The sequence below is a fragment of the Mauremys mutica genome, chromosome 25 (genome assembly GCF_020497125.1).
Source record: "Mauremys mutica isolate MM-2020 ecotype Southern chromosome 25, ASM2049712v1, whole genome shotgun sequence".
NCBI lineage: Eukaryota > Metazoa > Chordata > Testudines > Geoemydidae > Mauremys > Mauremys mutica.
In genome coordinates this window covers 12,936,873-12,955,039 of record NC_059096.1, presented here as the reverse complement: position 1 = coordinate 12,955,039, position 18,167 = coordinate 12,936,873, and the positions used below count along the sequence as shown (strand labels likewise).

General features: G+C 42.5%; 1 protein-coding gene across 3 annotated transcripts in view; it reads left to right on the top strand.

Annotated features, from left to right (window-relative positions):
- The window catches only part of NSF (N-ethylmaleimide sensitive factor, vesicle fusing ATPase), a 154,264-nt gene that overhangs the window by 55,661 nt on the left and 80,436 nt on the right, over nucleotides 1–18,167 (top strand). For all 3 annotated transcript variants that reach the window (XM_044999730.1, XM_044999729.1, XM_044999727.1), the window contains exon 8: nucleotides 4,044–4,199. In XM_044999730.1, coding sequence (XP_044855665.1) covers nucleotides 4,044–4,199 — 156 coding nt within the window. The remainder of the gene's footprint in view (nucleotides 1–4,043; nucleotides 4,200–18,167) is intronic.

Below are 18,167 nucleotides of genomic sequence, written 5' to 3'. Positions count from 1 at the left end.
TGGCCACGGTTCGTCGCTCCAGGACAATGAGGGCTGCGGGAAGCAGTGCAGGACGAGGGATATGCTGGCCACTGCTTCCTGCAGCCCCCATTGGCTTGGAGCGGTGAACCACGGCCAGTGGGAGCCGCGATTGGCCGAACCTGCAGATGCGGCAGGTAAACAAACCTGCCCAGCCTGCCAGGGTGCTTACCCTGGCGAACCGTGTGTCAAAGGTTGCTGATCCCTGCTGTAGTGCCTTTGGAGCACAAGTCCTATTGAGTTTGGAGCAAAAGTCCTGTTGTCTTCAGATTGCAAACCCGAAGAGGAGTATGGTTGAAGCATTTCCACTTTCTTGACTTGTGAAAGTGGTGGTGTTAGTTGCAAATATAGTGCAGGATATTTGCCTGTCAATTTTATACTGAGTTGTAAACACAATAAAGATGTTAATGAGGCCCACGACTTGTCTTTTGAAGCATAGTTGAGCATTTTAAGCATGAAATTTATTGGCAGAAAAAATGTATGTAAAATCTGAAATTCTGCTAGCAATTAGGAAACTAAACAAGTTCAAAACATCCATTTTTACAATCTTAAATTACTAAATGGGAAGAAAGTAAAAAAACTAGGAACATATAAATAAAACATCTGAATTAAATTTATTTTTGCATCATGTGGATGAAGGAGGTGCGTTTAGTTTGGCTCAAGTTCTGAAGCATCTAATTTTAACCTTAGTGATTGAAGAAAACAATCTATGAATTCCAATATTTTTTAATTAATATTCAAAATTTGAATTAAGAGGAGTTAATATTTTTGAAGATGTGAATTCACACACTAATCAGTGTTTGCTACATTGGCCAATGGACTGTTGGTGCCTCGATACTATGGTGAGGGTGCCTTATACTTCCAAGAGTCAATAAATAAATGCACTTCTATCTAATGTATCAGCTGATGTGTTAACTAGCTGGGACTAAAAATTCAAACAAACAGAAGTGTCTCTGAAAATGAAAGAGGAGACCCTGGAATGTATATTAAATTACAAAAGGAAAAAAAAATCCGTGTTTAAAAGAACATTCATGTTGCAAGGTCAAACACTCACAAGTTAGGAAATGCAAGAATTAAGGCTGCTCATGCCCTTAATTTGGCCCCCTCGTGTGTATGCATTCTGGTAATCCTTAATTACAGATCACATGCTTCTTCCTCTCTACAGGATACTTAGTGCCCAGGATAGACAGTATTCACTGAATGTGTAGCTATTCAAAATTTCCTTTTATTCTCATCAGTGTGTGGCCTCAGGCCTTAATTACTGAGCTGCATAAAGGGTAATACATTTATTTTCACAGCACTCCTGTGGAATTAGGTAGTGGTGATATCCTCATTTTACAGATGGGGAATTGATGCACAGAAGTTAAAGCCAAACTTTTGAAGTGCCCATTAATTTTGGGTGCCCAGTTTGACACTTGGAGCCTGATTTTTCAGAACAGTTAGGATTTTTATAGTACATTATATTTTCAAAGCACGGGTCTCTCTGGCTTAAATTGGAACTCAAACTGCTCTGCAGTTCTGCAAGCCAGGCCCAGGTGTCTTGACTTGGGGGCATCTAGAAAATGAATTACTGGCCACTTATGGAAAGTTTAGTTTGTGTTCGGCGCTCTAGCAGAGGCAGGGGAGAGAAACGAGTTCTCTGGGGCGACATCCAACTCCCTTAACCATGAGACTGTCCTTTTCTCTTGCAGTCTCCTGCTTCATTCACTGCACACGTTCCAACTTCTGCAACAAATGAAGCGGATGTATTCCACTTAGCCACCTCATACACTATAGAAGTTTGAATAATTCTCTGAGCACTGAATAACACAGGGGTCCTGTGGGGGGAGGAGAGGGGGGGAAGTATGTGACCATGTAATTAAAGACTATCTCATAAAGAATACATTTAGGGTGGCTGAGTTGAAGTTGAGCAGGCAGTCATTACATATGCAAGGTAGGAGGAATTACATAAAATCCCCTTGATTCATAATACAGTTCCGTAGGAACAGCTTAAAGGGGAAATGTAAAAACTTCAACTTACTGCAGCATGGCAAGCAGTGATATTTTGCTAGCCTAATGATTAGGATCACAGTTGATCAGTGACTTCCAGTCTCTATCACAGCACATTTCTGTGTGGAACGTGGTCTAGCAGAGCAGAGGACTAGGAATTGGGATTCTTGGCCCTGTCACTACAAGTGCCCATGAATAAAGCTGCAAGTAAGTCATGGAGGTCTCAGAAGTCACCAATTCCCTGACTTTCCATGACCTCTGACTTCTGCAGTGGCCGGTTCAACTGGCTCAGGGGCAGGTCAGGCAGCCTGTGCGCCAGTCGCACTGGCTGCCGCGGGGGCAGTCTCAGGTCACCACGTCTCTCTCCCCCATCCCCACCCCGCAGCACCAATGGGGGTCGCAAGCTGTGTGCCTCTGCCTGCCCCCCGCAGCACCAGTGGGAGTCCCAGGCCGTGTGCTGCCGCCCCCCCCAGCACCTGCGGTTTCCTTGGGCAGCTCCCCCCACCCCAAGTTTTAGTCGGATATATAGTAAAAGTCATGCACGGGTCACGGGCTGTGAATTTTTGTTTACTGCCCGTGACTAAAACCTAGCCTTGCCTGTGAACAAATCATTTAATCTTTTTATGCCTCAGTTTGCTTATCTGTCAAATTGACACCTCATTATTAGCACCTTAATTGGGACGTTATAAGGCTTAATAGTTTAATGTGCTCTGAGAGCCACTGATGCGCACTGTTCAGAGTGTTATTACTGCTAGGTAAAACTAACCCAGCGATTGTACTTTTCAGGCAAGTGGCAACTGAGCACTAGTTTTTGAAGTGGGATCTGCCTTTGCTTTGCCTTTTTGAAAGTGCTGTTGTTCTTTACTTCATTTGTTTATTAATTCCAGTTATGTTGCCATTCCTCAGCAGAGGTGTGTTAGGGAACTTCATATGTCTTCATTTTGAAACCACACCGCAAGCCCATATCCAGGCTCTGTATCTTTGAGGGAGTTAGTTTCTTACTGCTATATAGTGAACACCACATGTGGCCAGCAGGGGGTAGTCTAGGCTAAGGATAATTAAAGGAGCGAGCAGTTTGTCTGAGTGAGTCTGCAGTCTTGCTGATAGGTACAAGTAATTAGAAAATAAATATACAGTCAACCCATGGAAACAGTAACCAAGAGATCAAATTTTCACCATTAATCTTTTGCTTCCGGGTATTGCGGTTATTAGACATACTGTATTAGACATTTTTGGTATCAGAGGAATTGTTGAATTGATCCTCAGTGGCTTGTAGATCATAGAAGTTAATGATGGTGCCTAATAAGACTCTCATCTACTGCAGGATGATTTCCTAGAATATATTTGCTACTGTCTTGTCAGCCTAATTTTAAAGGGTGTATTCCAGTGTTGTTGTTGTCTCTGCACTTGGCTCTCTCGGTGATTTCAGTTGCCTCTCTGACCTATCTCTACCTTCAAAATAGCTAAAATAAAAACACCCTGAATGCTGCAAAGGGCCCAATCCTGGGAAGTGCTGGAAGTCTATAAGAAAGTGCTGAGACCCCTCGACGCACATTGAAATCCATGTGACTTGAGGGTGCTCAGTACCTCGATGGATCTCTCTATGAATTCTTAGGATTGCTACCTCTAGGTGTTCTCTGATTGTGAAATTGCCAAGAAACCCGTTTGCAAAGCAAAGGTCTCAGAAGAGTGTGTTGTTCCATACAATGGCTGCAATGCCCATTACAAATTGAATGGAATGAATTTAAAATGAAATTAGATTGTTTTGACAGCTGGCAGCTCAGCTGTACTACTACTTTTTATTATAGCTTTTAGAGCTTAATATAAGCAGTCCTCTAAAATGAAGGCAACTATTTAATGCACAGTCTCCTCAGCCCCCATAATGGGAGTAGGAAGTGCTGTGCAGTTTGTCCTCGTGGTGGTTTTTATAAAACTGTTGCACATGGACTATGAAACCTGCATTTTCTCCAGTATATCAGTCTGTGGCTATCATCTGGCTGAGCTTAATTCCTGAACTGGCAATGTCTTTTCTACAGGTAAATCTAAGACCAAGGAGAACCGCCAGTCAATCATCAACCCTGATTGGAACTTTGAGAAGATGGGGATAGGAGGTCTTGACAGAGAATTTTCAGATATCTTCCGCCGAGCGTTTGCCTCTCGAGTTTTTCCACCAGAGCTTGTGGAGCAGATGGGTGAGTACAGCACAGCAGAAATACGTCTGGGGTACAGGCATTCAGTTCCATTTATGATTCAACAGATCAGATAAGAACTACATGTATGATGATGCTGTGACTCTGAAATTATTTAAGCCTGGGAACCCTGGGGAGAAGGAAAGTGTCCTCTCGTCCCACTGCCTCCAAATCTTATTACTATCTTTTTTTATTGGACTGTGCACACTTAAAAACAATTGATATCTAACACTGGAGGCTATTTTGTCTTACGTGGTTTTTTCTGTTGGGAACTATGAAATCTCCTTTATTCTCAATGTGGGAATGTAACTGATTAATACTGATGGAATCATATGCTGTTTTCTTGGATTATGAGCAGTGGGTTTTCTGCTCAAATCAGATAGGGTCATCTGTTCTTTTTATCAACCTTGACTTCTGTATGATATCCTGTTACCAATCTGTTAGTGGTTTCACTACAAAAACTACGTTCTCTGGCCCTTATTTGAGCTCAACAAGTCCTGGTGCTGAAGAATGCCCATTTCTTCAAACAGTAGTTGCAGGTGATGCCATGACTAACTTTGGTTCCCTTTGTTATGTTGCCAGACTGTTTTTAAACCCTGGATCTGCAGCTGCCTGTTTTTGATACCTGTTTGTCAGCTATGCAGTTTTGTATACTTACTTTTCATGATTTTTTCCTTAAAAGCAATGGGATTTTAAACACAGAAATCTCTTTGCGGCCTAAAGAAGTGTCCTGTCCATCTGTTGCTGCATGTACAGTTGCTTTTTTTATTTCCAACACTGATGAGATTTATACAAAACATCAAATCTAATTTCAAAGTGAGAAGCATGATCTGTCTTGAATTGCTGTAATAGAAAACCTGACCTGACCGCTCAGCTTTCACAGCTAATCAAAAACGTATGTGATGTCAAATTGGGACATCCCTGTGTAGAAACACGGTGAAAGCCATTAACCAGTACTCCTCTCACACAGGTACTGGTGTGAAGATCATGTACCAGATTTAGCAAAACATTTGGGACGCCAACTCCTTTCAGTATGAGCCAAAGTGCTGACCTGTTAACCAGATCAGAAGCCACTTATATGTCAATATAGGCCAGGTGAAGCAAGCGCTTAAATTCTTGTGCAGCTTAGCCAGAAACTGGAGTCCCCATTGTCAACCATCCAGCTGCGAAACCTGATTGTTGTGGATGACACTGTCTCCTAAGGAGTGGCTTCATCCTACCAAGCACATCATGAGCAAAGACCTTTCCAGGGACTGATGTCAATGAGATCAGCCTGTAGCTGCCACACTTGGTGTCAGATCCTTGGACAGGCAGACTGATGTCTTTCCATTCGGTGGGTACTCTGCCTGATGCTCTCACTTTTAAAAACAGTTGATGGAGACCAATGCTCCCTGGTTACAAGGCATCTTTGGGCAGCTGGAATGGAATACCATCAGGTCCAGCAGCATGTCCATTCTGTCCATTCTGGATGGCCTTCCGTACTGAGTGAGAGAAGATCAGCATTCATCCCTGGGTCATGTAGCCCTGGACAGTCAGCAGCACGGGTGTGATTCAGCATGCTTTCAAAATTTGTTTTACATCTCTCCAGGACTTCATCTGTTGATGAGCAAGGAGAGCCATGTGGTTTCATGGGGATGTTGGAAGACTGTTTATGGCTGCCAGCCAGGAGTGTGATAGCTCTATAGGCGAGATGCAAATTGTTGTGCTTTAGGCTGTCCTCTGCTTTGTTGACCAGAATGTTGATGTAAATCTCATGGTCACGTTTTGCCATGGCCCAGAAAACGCCGGTTAACTTTTATGTTCTTGGATGTCTCCTTGCTTCTGCGCTTCTGCCTTTTTTGCTTAATATTCAGCGGTCTCTTCAAAAAGCCAAGGTTTCTTGTGTCACTGTCTGAAGCAGCAGCTGATTGTTTCAAGTGGTGGTGTGTGATGTAGCATTACATATACCACGCCAGGTGATGGCCACCTCATCCAACAGGATACTAAGGTTACGTATGTGATCTTTGATAGCCTATGATGTGTATTTCACAGATTCAGCAGAGCCCTTGGAAAGTCGCTGGACACTGTACTGTCTGGCTTGTGAGGAGTTGGGAGATGCAGTTGGAACTGAGTGACAACTAGTCTATGATCTGAGTTTACTGGTGCTTCTGCACAGCTGAACACTTCGTGAGATTTCACTATGGAGCAATTGATGATGATGATGATCAGTTTCTTTCGTGGCATGTCCATTGCTTGAAATCCGTGTCCAGGGATGGTTATTGAGATGCCAGAAGCGCTTGGTACTACTAATATTTAGCTCTTCCATTTATGTAACTACGATCAGTTTTCTAGAGAGTGGAAGCAAAGAAACCTAATCAGTTAAGTATAACTCACCTCTTTGCTCCCACTGTGATACAGACATGCACGTGTGCAGCTGTTCACTGAATAAAGGTTAGGCTTTTAATGGAACAGAGAAAAAATGATGGACGCTGGCACTAATCACCTTAAACTTTTACTTTTCGAAATGACTAGAATGCATCATCTTCACACCAGAGATGCAAAGCCCCTTAACCCATTGCATTTGAATGATGAATTCAGCTGAGTTTAACAGAAACCTCAGAAGTAAACTGGAAAGTTTCATCTTGGTTCCAGTACAACTCCACCCACATACCTCTCCCAGCTGGATATTGAATGACCGCACACTAACCAGTGGAACACCAAGATAGGATTATATTACCAGAATATTCTCATTGGCTGAGAGTACCTTGAGAGCAAGACACTGTTACTTAGCAACTACATGGAGCAGCTAGCTTTACCAGTGTAACCCTTTCATGGGCATCATTGTATCTGGAAGAGGTCAGAAACCTGGCTGCTAAATCCAGAGACCGAGGTGCCTGTATACATAATGTGTAGTGTTCAGACCTTTCCTTTTCTTCTTATATTAAGTGAACTTAAATTAATAAAATGATAGGTCTCTGAAAGAGCAGTAGTATTTTGGAAGGCAGTGAGTTAAAGGGATTGCCAGGCCTTAAATAAATAAATAAATATAGTTACCAATGCACGTTTATCCAGACTATTCAAAGAGGCATTTCACCGGTAAGTGGATGTTAAGACACCCAGCGGAACTCCCCTTCTATCTATGACGAACCCTAGGGCTAAAGAGCTTGTCTGAAATTTGAAAAAAAATGCTTTCTGACATTTTTTTCTGCATTAGTCATAACTTGCTCTTCAACTATATTTCAGATCTCAAATGCCAGTGTGACATCTGTTCAGGTCTGCATATAATTTATTAGGGGAAAAAAAGAAAACAATTGCTCACTGTCTGGAGCTGCAAAAATTACCCTTTCCTGTTTTCTGCTAAGTGCTCACAGATTATGCCTTATATGCAAAATGCAATAAATATGCCAGTTGCAGCCCTGTAACTATATAGATGTGATCTAGACCCTTTGCAGCATAAAATAAAATACAAATTTCTTGTAACTGTGTGTGGTTCCCATAACATGCGAAGAATGTTCTGGAAGTGAAGCATATAAGTCAATATTAGTTAGTCATACCTGCAGAGCACACAGGTACTGCACTGACTTCAGAACTGTCTGGTGTATGTGAGCTGAAATCTTAACAGACAAACATTTGCCATGGGTTTGATTGGAATTAAGAACACCAGTGCTAAAATAGTCCTTTGGTTACCACCTGACAGTATGAGTTAAACAACCTCACATGATCACTTCCCTAAACAAAATGCAATACTGATCTGGATAGACCAAGGGATATGGAATTTATTGGGGTAAATGGGGGATTTTTCAGTGCAAGTGCACAGTGGAGGAAGTAATCTAATTCAGAATATATTGGGCGGTAGGACAATTTCAGATTGGCAAGGTTCAGCATTAGCCTGTAGCTTCATTATTTGTATTGTGGTAGCGCCTGGGAGCCTCAGTCATGAACCAGGACAGCATTGTGCAAAATGCTATATGTATTCATATTAGATTCTTATGTAACAATCATTGTATTTGCAGAGATGTGTAGAGCAGGGTAAATTAGCCATCCAAAGGCTACAACAATTCTGCGCTGAAGTGTTTATTTCCTGCAGTTTACAAATAATCCAGAAACAGAATGCCTGTAAAGCTCTTCAGAATTATTCTACCGTAAATAAATCAGTATGCTAGGAAAAAAGAAGAATGCCTCTAAAAATGACATGCATCTGATGAAGTGGGTATTCATCCACGGAAGCTCATGCTCCAATATGTCTGTTAGTCTATAAGGTGCCACAGGACTCTTTGCTGCTTCTAAAAATGATGTAATTCAACAGGAATTAATTCAGGACAGTTCTACAGGCTGTCTTATGCAGGAATTAGATGATTGTAATGGCTCCTTCTGGCCTTGGAATCTGTGAATGAATCTCCAGGCAAGAGCCCAACAAGAGCACTGGTTCCAGGAAATGCTTGTCTAGTTCAGCCTCCTGCTGGTTCTCTGAGCTTCCCCAGGGAGCCTTTCCTTGCTGCAAGCAGAGCCAGACAGCCTACAGGTAAACAAAAGCCCAGCAAGAGCCCTTCAGACCTGGACCTGGTTGCTCTCTCTTCTATGGCTCATGTGTGGTTACTCTGCCACAGTGTGGTATGGATTTTGAGAAAGGCACTGTGTCCCCAAACTCCTATCTTATTTACCGCCCTTCCTGGATCTCCTTTCCTGCACCATCTGCGCATGTTCACATCTTATTTTTAATTAAAATAATCAGTGGGCAAAACTGTGCCTGTGCATGTGCGTGAGCAATTTCCATTGAAGACACTGTGAGTTTTAAGCCCGTGTTTGTGAAACCAAGACCAAGGTTACTGAAAGGACTCTTGGCCATCTTAAGAAGAATGGAAACACTGGAAGGAGTAAGAGAATCCATAGGGTTATCAGGGAACTCTCTGGAATCATTAGAGTTTGTGGCAAAAAGTTAAACATTCTAGTTCAAAGTAGTGGCCAGAGCCGAAGGGCCTTCGACAGTAGCTTAGATACAAACTTTGACAACAGCAAAGCTGATAATGAGATCAGAGAAAAACACTAGGAGGAAAACAAACTGAGAAACAAGTGCTTGGTCCTTATATCAGCTCTAGAAAGGGATGCTGAAAATGAAATTAGAGTGAAAAACCATAGAAAGTGCACAATTGGATAGATAGAAGTGCGACTTTGGTCTCCTCGTCTCCATTTCCTACCCCACTCCCTAGTAAAATGCTGTCCTACTGATATGAAGTGCTGTGGAAAGTTGGTTTTGAAGATAGCCTGGATTGATCTGAAAGATTGACTTTTAAATCTAAGATATCTGGAGCAATCAGGACAGGCTTTGCACACACTGGATACCCAGCACTCCCTGTGTGTGTGGGCGGGTGATCACTTAGTATCTTCTGTAGTGAGATTCAAGCTAAGATTGAAGACCTGAAACTATCTCATAACCTTCACTGGTAACTAGTCACGTAGCAGTAAGGATGACTTAGTCTTTTGTGTGTATTATTGGTAAACAGTTGGGAAAACATTAGCAGTTATGTAAATGACTGATGTAACTTCTCATACTGTAATGTGCTACTTTATTCGTCTTTCAGTTGTGAGCCTCCATTCAGCCATCTGAGGGCTTTCCCAGGATCTTTGAGAGTAGAGCTTCCCTATAATCATTTTCGGCATAAGCTTTTGTGGGCTAAATCCCACTTCATCAGATGCATGGAGTGGAAAATACAGTAGGAAGATGTATATGACAGTACATGAAAAGATGGGAGTTATATCTTCCTACTGTATTTTCCACTCCATGCATCTGATGAAGTGGGTTTTGGCCCACAAAAGCTTATGCCCAAATACATTTGTTAGTCTCTAAGGTGCCATAAGGACTCCTCATTGTTTTTGCTGATACCGACTAACACGGCTACCCCTCTGAAACCTGTAATCATTGATACTGAATCAGTCTTGTCTACAGCCCCATTTTAACTGGCACCAGAGCAGCATTGTTGAGAGATTACCAGACCTTCCTTTTTTGAAGGGAGTGTGGCTAGTGGTAGAGCAGTGAACTGGAAGTCAGGAATCCATGGCTCTGTTGTAGCTCTGCTACTAGCTTTCATATTAACAAACATAATGCTGTAAAGTTGCTTTACATTTTATGGAGCATAGATAAGGCATGTTTCTTGCACCAAAGAACTTAAAAAAATTACATAAACATTCTACTGGCTGGATTGCAGGTTACTTGGTCTTGCACTTAGCTGTAAACTTCAGATGTCATGAGACCGTGGCAAGTAACTTATCCTCTGTAATCCTCAGTCATCTCTTTGTTAGGCGGCTTTAAAACATGTATTAAAGTGACAGCCAAGATTTATTTACTTGGGAGGTAAACGTTAACCAAAGCAAAGCTAAGCTGATGATATGATCACTTCAGTAGAAGTCCTGTGTTGTTAGATGCAGCTGCCGCATCCCTGGGTGAGCTAAGAAAGGGCTAAACCACTCCACTAGGTGGAAGAGAGGAAGGTAGCACTGAAATTGTCTGCACTATCAGAGCTGGGCAGGAGAGCTGGTAGTGATTCCTTGCTAAGATGCTGGGAGTGGAACAGACAGCTTTGCCTCTTCAGTGGGGAAACTGTAAAAGGAAATAAAGGCTTCCAGGAGGGGAGCGGGGGAGAAGGGCTGCTAAGAAGAGGAGAGGAACTGCTCTTTAGTGTCCTTTAGGGGCGACTCCTGAATTCGGCCCCAGTTAGGTGGGAAAAAGGAGTCTATACCCACTTTTGTGAACTGAGGAAGGTTCTTGCGCTGCCAGAAGCTGTAATGATTGGAAGGACTGTTCCTTTCTCCCCAAAGGGACCCTTGGCTGATTTGTGTGGACAGCCAGTGGGTCTGTTGCATCGATGAAGTCCTGAGCACCTGGCGGCTCCTTGATATCAGGATTTGTTTTGTAATACGTTTGTGTTCACCTATTTAAAAAGTGTCCGTCCTATTTATAGACACTGCGGTTTAGACTAACCAAGCATCTAGCATCATTGTAAAGATTGCAGAAAATGGCTGCGGAAGGCCATGGTGTTAACATCCAGTTGAAGTATGAAATGTACAGATAAATATAAGACCCTGAGATCTGGAAGCCATCCAGTGATATTACTTTAATCTTAACTTAGCTATCTGGCTGCATTTTTATTATTAAGCTGTTAAAAGATGAGGGCAGTCTCTGTCTCTTGATGATGCAATGATTATTAAAAGCCTGAGATTAGGCTGTTTCAGATCAGCTCTGAATTTGCTATCACAGTCCCATTTGGGACCACGTGTTTTGATCATGTAGCCAAAGGCACTGTATGTTTTGGGAGCTCATACTTTGGGCTGATTTATTTTCCGTTTTATCACATTCCATCAGAAAGAAACTGATAAATGTTCCATCAGTGCCATAAATCTAGTCAGTGCCTTCTGTATGCAATACACATGCATTTAAAAAAAAATCATGGCCACGCAGTGGATAATGGTGAAGGGAGGGAGAAAATTAACAGAGGCCTACTAAGAAATGTTTGGAGAAATATGTGATTTGTTTTGTCAGTCTGTTCTGCAGGGTCCATTTAAATTAAAACCTCTGCTGGCTGCTTAAGATATAGCCCTGTGCATGTTCCCACTTTCTGAGGAAGAAGCAGTTTAACTTCATGTCAGTAGCACTTAAATCTTAAATAGGGGTCAACTGAAGGCAGTGGATCTAGGCAGGAATAATGGAAGGCTTATGTTACGTGGGAGTGGAGGGGGAGATTTGTGTGTTAATGGAAAATCTTTTCTGTATGGCAGGTAAAGTCTTGGAACCCTAATCATACACTAACTGGCTTGAAGATCAATATATAAATCATCTTTCTCCCACTGTACACAAGACCCGGTACATTGTGTGCAGATGTAGATTTCATGTAGGTGCACCTGAATGGTAACCTCATACCAGAATTCTTTGATTTTAATTCAAGGAGGAATTATGCCATAAGTAGGAAAGCCCCTTACCCGCTAAGGCAATTTTGTGTTGCTCTTTTGAGAAGAGGTAGTATTAAGAGAGATAAATACATGGTTATTAAACTTAGTCTCATTGTGGCTAAATGTCATTCTGGCTTGAGTCTCCATTTATCATTTCTGTCACAGTGCCATTACAGTGGCGGCTCTGCCATTGTCTTTTGGGATCTTCGTCATCAGTTTTCCCCAAGTTCATTACCTGTGTAGTTTCCTTGCTTTGCAGTTCCCCGTGGCATGCCTATTGCTTGTCTGAATAGGTAATTAAATTGCATGATAATCCAGTATCCATTACATGAATGACCTTAGATTTAGTGGTAGTCCTGATGCTAAGCCTAGCCAGTTAGAAATGCTTGGTCAGAGAATAATTTGAGTTTATAAGATCTACTTAATAGTGTTGACATTTGGCCACACTGGTCTGATCTGGATAAATTGCAAAATGGAGATAAAACTTAATCAAAACTCCTGCTTTGTGTGTGGAACTGAGTTGTGATTTAAGATGTAACATTTGTAGTCTGTCATCACCTGTCTATTTTAACCAGGGCCTGTTTGTTTTAAATGTTTTTAAATTTTGGCCAGGTGTAGCTGTAGTTGTGCAAGAAAATCTTCTGATTGTAACAGCACGTAGCATTTCTGTTTGAAAGGAATTCATTGCTTTGGCTTCCAGAAGAAATGTTCTCACTTCAGAGGGAGAGAATTTAGCACTCACGTAGTGCGATTCAGCAACACAAACATCCCTGTGAAGTGCAGATGATTAGTAATGTCCTCAATTGTCAGATGGCAAAAGCAGAGGCAGAAATGGGAAGTGACTTGCCAAGGCCACAGAAGGAGATATTGTTGGAGCGGGGACTCTAGCACATAGAATCATAGAACCGGATCTTAGAATCATAGAACCGGAAGGGACCTCGAGAAGTCATCTAGGTCAGTCCCCTGCACTCAGGACAGGACTAAGTACTTCCGGGTCCTGGGCTCATAATGCTCAGTAGATAGCTTTCTAGTTGTGTCCAGATGGAGTATGGTATATTGGAACCTGCCACTCTGCAATAGTGGTGAGTGGCCATGGTCTGTGATGTAAAGCTTGACAGTGGCTAGGCAGCTGGTGTGCTGAGACCATGGCCTGTCATGCTGACCAGCATTGTCGCCTTGTTTCCTTGTGCTCCCCAGTCTGTCCGGAGCTATCTGGTGTCTCTTGTTGTATACTTAGGTTGTCAGCTCTTTGGGGCAGGGACTGTCTTTTTGGTGTATGTTTGTACAGAGCCTGGCATAAAAGGACCCTGGTCCTTGACGGGGGTACCTAGGTGCCATGAAAATATAAATAACATGCCATGCGCCATCCCTGTGTCTAGAGACTTCACTTTTCCCTCTGAACTGCTCTCTGTGCGGTTGGCCCTTTACATGGGAAACGTGCCTATAAATCCCACGTGACTAAACTAATGCTGCCAAGTGGCAGCTCAGGAGCTCTGATTTTTCCTATTTCCCTGATTCAAACAATGTCAAATGAGTCTTATGAAAAGTGAACTGTCTGTGGTTGCTTAGAGAGAGGAGGAAACTGCTCTCCTTGCTGAGCCGCTGTCTGATATCCCGCCACCCCAAACTAACTCTCCTGCAAACCTGTTGGAGTCCTGGGTAGGTTTTGGCTCTTGGTTTTCCATAGAGAATAGTCTTTGTGGTATTTTCTCAGAACTTCAGCTATGGGCAAGTAAAGTTCCTTTTTGGTGCATTCCCCCCCACCCGCTGTCCCCCAATGCCATTATTCCTGTCACAAAGGGTGAGGTGAAATGAGGCCTTATATGTAAATTTCATGGGGAACAAGAGGTTTCCCTTCCTTATAGCTGCAGAAGAGAAATCATCAACCCATATCTAAAAGCATGTGACAGGTTTGTAGCAAGGAGGATGATGATGATAGGTGGAACTGGGCTCAAAACTCCAGATGTCCCTAAAAGCTCTACAAAAAGCACATAAAATGACAACCTTACAGAAACTGAATTGGTCCAAAGAGAGAGAACTTGGCTAGTCTGAGAAGCTTGTCTCCTCTCGTCATGCCCCTTTTTGCAGGTGTTCTACATAAAAATGTAAGCATTCAATACAGCTGTTGCAAGAAACTCTCCAATCTGTTTGTGTACACGTGCCCTGACTTGCCAGTAGCCTTTTGTTTGCCTTCCTCAGCTCTGAGCACAGTGGAGCCATCTAAGTGTGTTTGGTTTTTGTGCTTGGGATTCCCCTTTGAAGCATCATTCATCATCCAAATCCTGCCTCACACTTCTTGGCTACACAGGAGATCATATTCTCCCACAGATGTATTAACAGTTCCTCTCCTGACACTAATTGGACAGGAATCACTTGTAATTTATCATTGCCTTGCTGGTTCCTGTGTAAAATGGTCTTTGCTACCAGTATTTTGTTTTTTCTGAATCCAGCTTTCTTGATAACATCTTTGTTGTGGCAAAACAGTTTCATTGTTTTCTCAGCCCAGAAAATTTGTTTTGTTGCTATGTGTAACAAAACTGAATGGTAGTTTTCTGAGGTTGCTTGAGAGGGCTGGATAGTCTTCATTTTGGTATTCTTCTATTTTGAAGCTGCAGAATTTTTTATTCACTGTTGTATAGGCACAACATGAAAACATAAGACCAGGCGCAAGAAAAACACAGCGGGGAAACAAACTAACACAGATCAAGGACAATGCCTTGCAATGCACATTTATTCAAATTGAAATTAACACAACTTGCTCAAGATTGCTCAGTTTGTGGCAGCACTAGAAATTGAACTCGGATCCTGTGGGCGCCAGTTTGGCACCTTAAAAAGATGACCAACTTACTTCTCTATTCACCAGTATATTAAATGCTGCAAGAGTTTTAATATGGGGTTTACACTAGAAAAAATAATCTAACAATAAAGCAGAAAGTCAACATGGATAAAAGGAAACTAATCTCTGAAAATAAACATGATCTGTGTAGTTAGCTATATCTGGCACTGAACTGGTTCCAATGACTAATGGCTTTTTCTCCATAGAACAATTAAACACTCAAAGGTTTCTAAATATGTTTTTAGACTGATCTAATCTACTAGGACTCAAACAGAATTCTGAAACGTGTTCAAATATATCAGTACCAATTTTCCCAAGTAGTTTTGGCCTCCCAATTTTCCACTGGGAATACAAAGCAAATTAACTTAGTTCATTCATCAAGGTTAGATTTCCAGCATCAGTCGACTCCCTCCCCCCCACCATTTACTCTCCCCCTGCTCAGAATGTTTGCGTGGGATCATGAGTGAGTGGGGGATGGGGTGCATGGAGTGGCGCTGGCTCCAGTGAATCCGTGTGTTCAGGCATTCCCAAGCTCACAGCAGCTATTCTTGCTGCTAAAAGCTTCCCTGCCTATAGGTGGTGGGAGTGTCATAGCTGGGATTCCACGCTTGCTGTCGGTCTAACCCAATTGTCTTATGGGGTCCAGAAAGAACTTTCTTCTGCTGGGCAAGATTGGCAAGGTGTCCTGTGGGTTTTTCCCTCTTTCCTCTGAGCGTACGTCTACACAGCAACTAGACACCCGTCGCTGGCCCTTGGCAGTTCAGTCAGGCTGCAGGGCTGTTTCATTCCTGTGTAGACTTCCGGGCTCTAGGACCCTTAGCAGTGAGAGGCTCTCATAGCTTGGGCTCCCGCAAGCTACACAGCAATGAAACAGCCCTGCAGCTTGAGCCGGAGCTGGCTGCCATGGGCCAGCCGTGGGAGTCTAGCTGCTGTGTAGACATATCCCGAGGGTCTTGGAGACCTGGTGGATGGGGATGATAAGGATGAGACAGGAGCTCTGTTTTCAGGATAGAGAAGGGTAGGGAAGATGTGAGGAGCAATATATGTCAAATGTCCAAGTAGGGGTGAGGGGCTGGAAGGGATTCTGTTAGCCTGTGAGGTCTTAAGTCTGCACATTCTGAGCTCCTGATTGGTCGTGCCCCAGCCTCCTGGCACATGAGGAGGGTGGCGAGATTCAGTAGTGGACTAAATCACGTACTGAATGGCATGGGTTTAGCCAAGGGAAGGCTCCTTCATGCCTTGGTTTTATGGTGTGCGGCCATTTAACCCTTCGCTGGAGCTACTTAATGCCTGGTAGTTTGGAGAGTGTCAGTGCCTGTCTTTAATATTACAGTTCATAAAGTTGCATTCTGCTGTTTTAAATCCATTTGTGTGAGTCTTTCGCTTTGCCCCCTGCATGTCGTCATCAGCTGAAGATTCGGGCTCTTGCAGTAATCCCTAGTACATGTGTAGTTTTTCACAGCGCTGCGTATGGTGGAGCTGCGATAGGTTTAATTTTCAATTACAGTGACTGGAATAGCTAGCTGAGACTTTTGTATGTTGACACTGAGTGCATCACCATGCCATCTGAGCCCCTAAATCCTGCATCTTTGCTGGAGTGCTGGTTTTGGGTTACTGTGGGAAGCCTTGGGACTTGCTTGTGCATGTAAAATCTCATCCATAAATGTTGCATTAAATGTGTTTGTATGTATTCAATAACAGTGTGTCCTGTGCTGCGTTCATAGTGGGGATTGGTTAATTCTTCCTATTGATCCTGGAGTAGTTCAGCTTTCTTGGGTGACAAAAAGACACTCAGTTGTGTTGCTAGGGTTAAAATTCCTCACTTTGAAAAATCTCTTTTGGGCTTAAACAAATAACTTTCTTGCTGTATAAGCTACTTTGGTTTATTTCTTGCCTGTCTGGTACCAATTTTCCTCAGCTATATCTGTGCTGCTAAGATTGTTCGTGTTTTCATAAGTTGCAGCCATGCTACATCTAAGGGTTTTACTTCTTCCTTTAGGGCCTTTTTGAGAAGCCGCCTAATGTAATGAAATCTTCCTTTAATGTTCAGGGTCGATCAATTTATCCCATCTCCCTAGGCAGGGCCATCTTAATGACTTTGCAGGCCCCTGCAAATTTGGCGCCCCTCTTATGTTACAGTAGAAAATAAATAGCAGTTATTGTCTTTAAAATGTTATTGTGAACCAAAACACAACATAGGGGTAATAGAAGAACATTTATATATATTTTGCTGGTTTAAAAGCATCACTTTCTAGATTTGCGAGCAGCAAAGTCACAAATGACATTTGCAAATTCAATTTCCTGAAGCGCTTCAGACTCAGTATTCATCAGAGCCTGGATAAAATACTTCTTCACACATCGCTGCTGTGATCTCCTTTCTGCGGGGCCCTGTGCACATGGCCCGTTTGCCCCTGTGTATGCTGAACCTGAATCTAAATCTATTGTGGTTGCTCTTACTTAGTGGTTCAGCTCCAGTTAATTCTTGAATTAATTTGTGAGTGTTGTTTAAGCCTCTTCCCTTGAGTGCTCTAGAACTAGCTGTTCTAAGCAATCATTTAACGTTTCACACTGTTGCTACTGTCAGCTTTGTCCCATTGTGCCATTTGGCCAGTTTATCTGGGGGTAGTTGAACTCCATTATCCTCATTTTCTTAGACGATGTTGCCTATTTAATCTCTCTTGACATTTTGCAGTCAATTTCCTTTTCTTTGTTTCGAGGCAGTATGTATAGCCCTATGAATATTTTTGCAACTTGGTATTTGTATCTGTCCTGATTTAGCTGGGTGGGTCCCAACACTCAGAATGTTTATCTCACTGTTCTGTAGAATCTTTTTCAACCCAACATTCCTCCCCCACTTCTTCAGCCTAGTCTATAGCCAGGTATTACAGTATCCCATAGATTTTTTTTTTTAATTCCGCCATCTTTCCATAATGGATATATCATGGTCTTCCATTGCAAGGCACTCTAGTTCATCTATTTTTACTTTTAAGCTTTCCATATTTGTATATACAAGTTTTATTTTGACCAGATGCCCATCTTTATTTACCTGTCTTAGGATTTATACTGCCACCCATCATCATAGTATCTTATTGCATACATATTTTTCTCTCATATGGGTCATTAGCTAGGTTTGAACCAACTATATTCAAAGGCGTAGCACAGAGTGATAGATTTGCCATCACTTAAAAACTTTAAATCAGGAGTGGTTGGCTTTC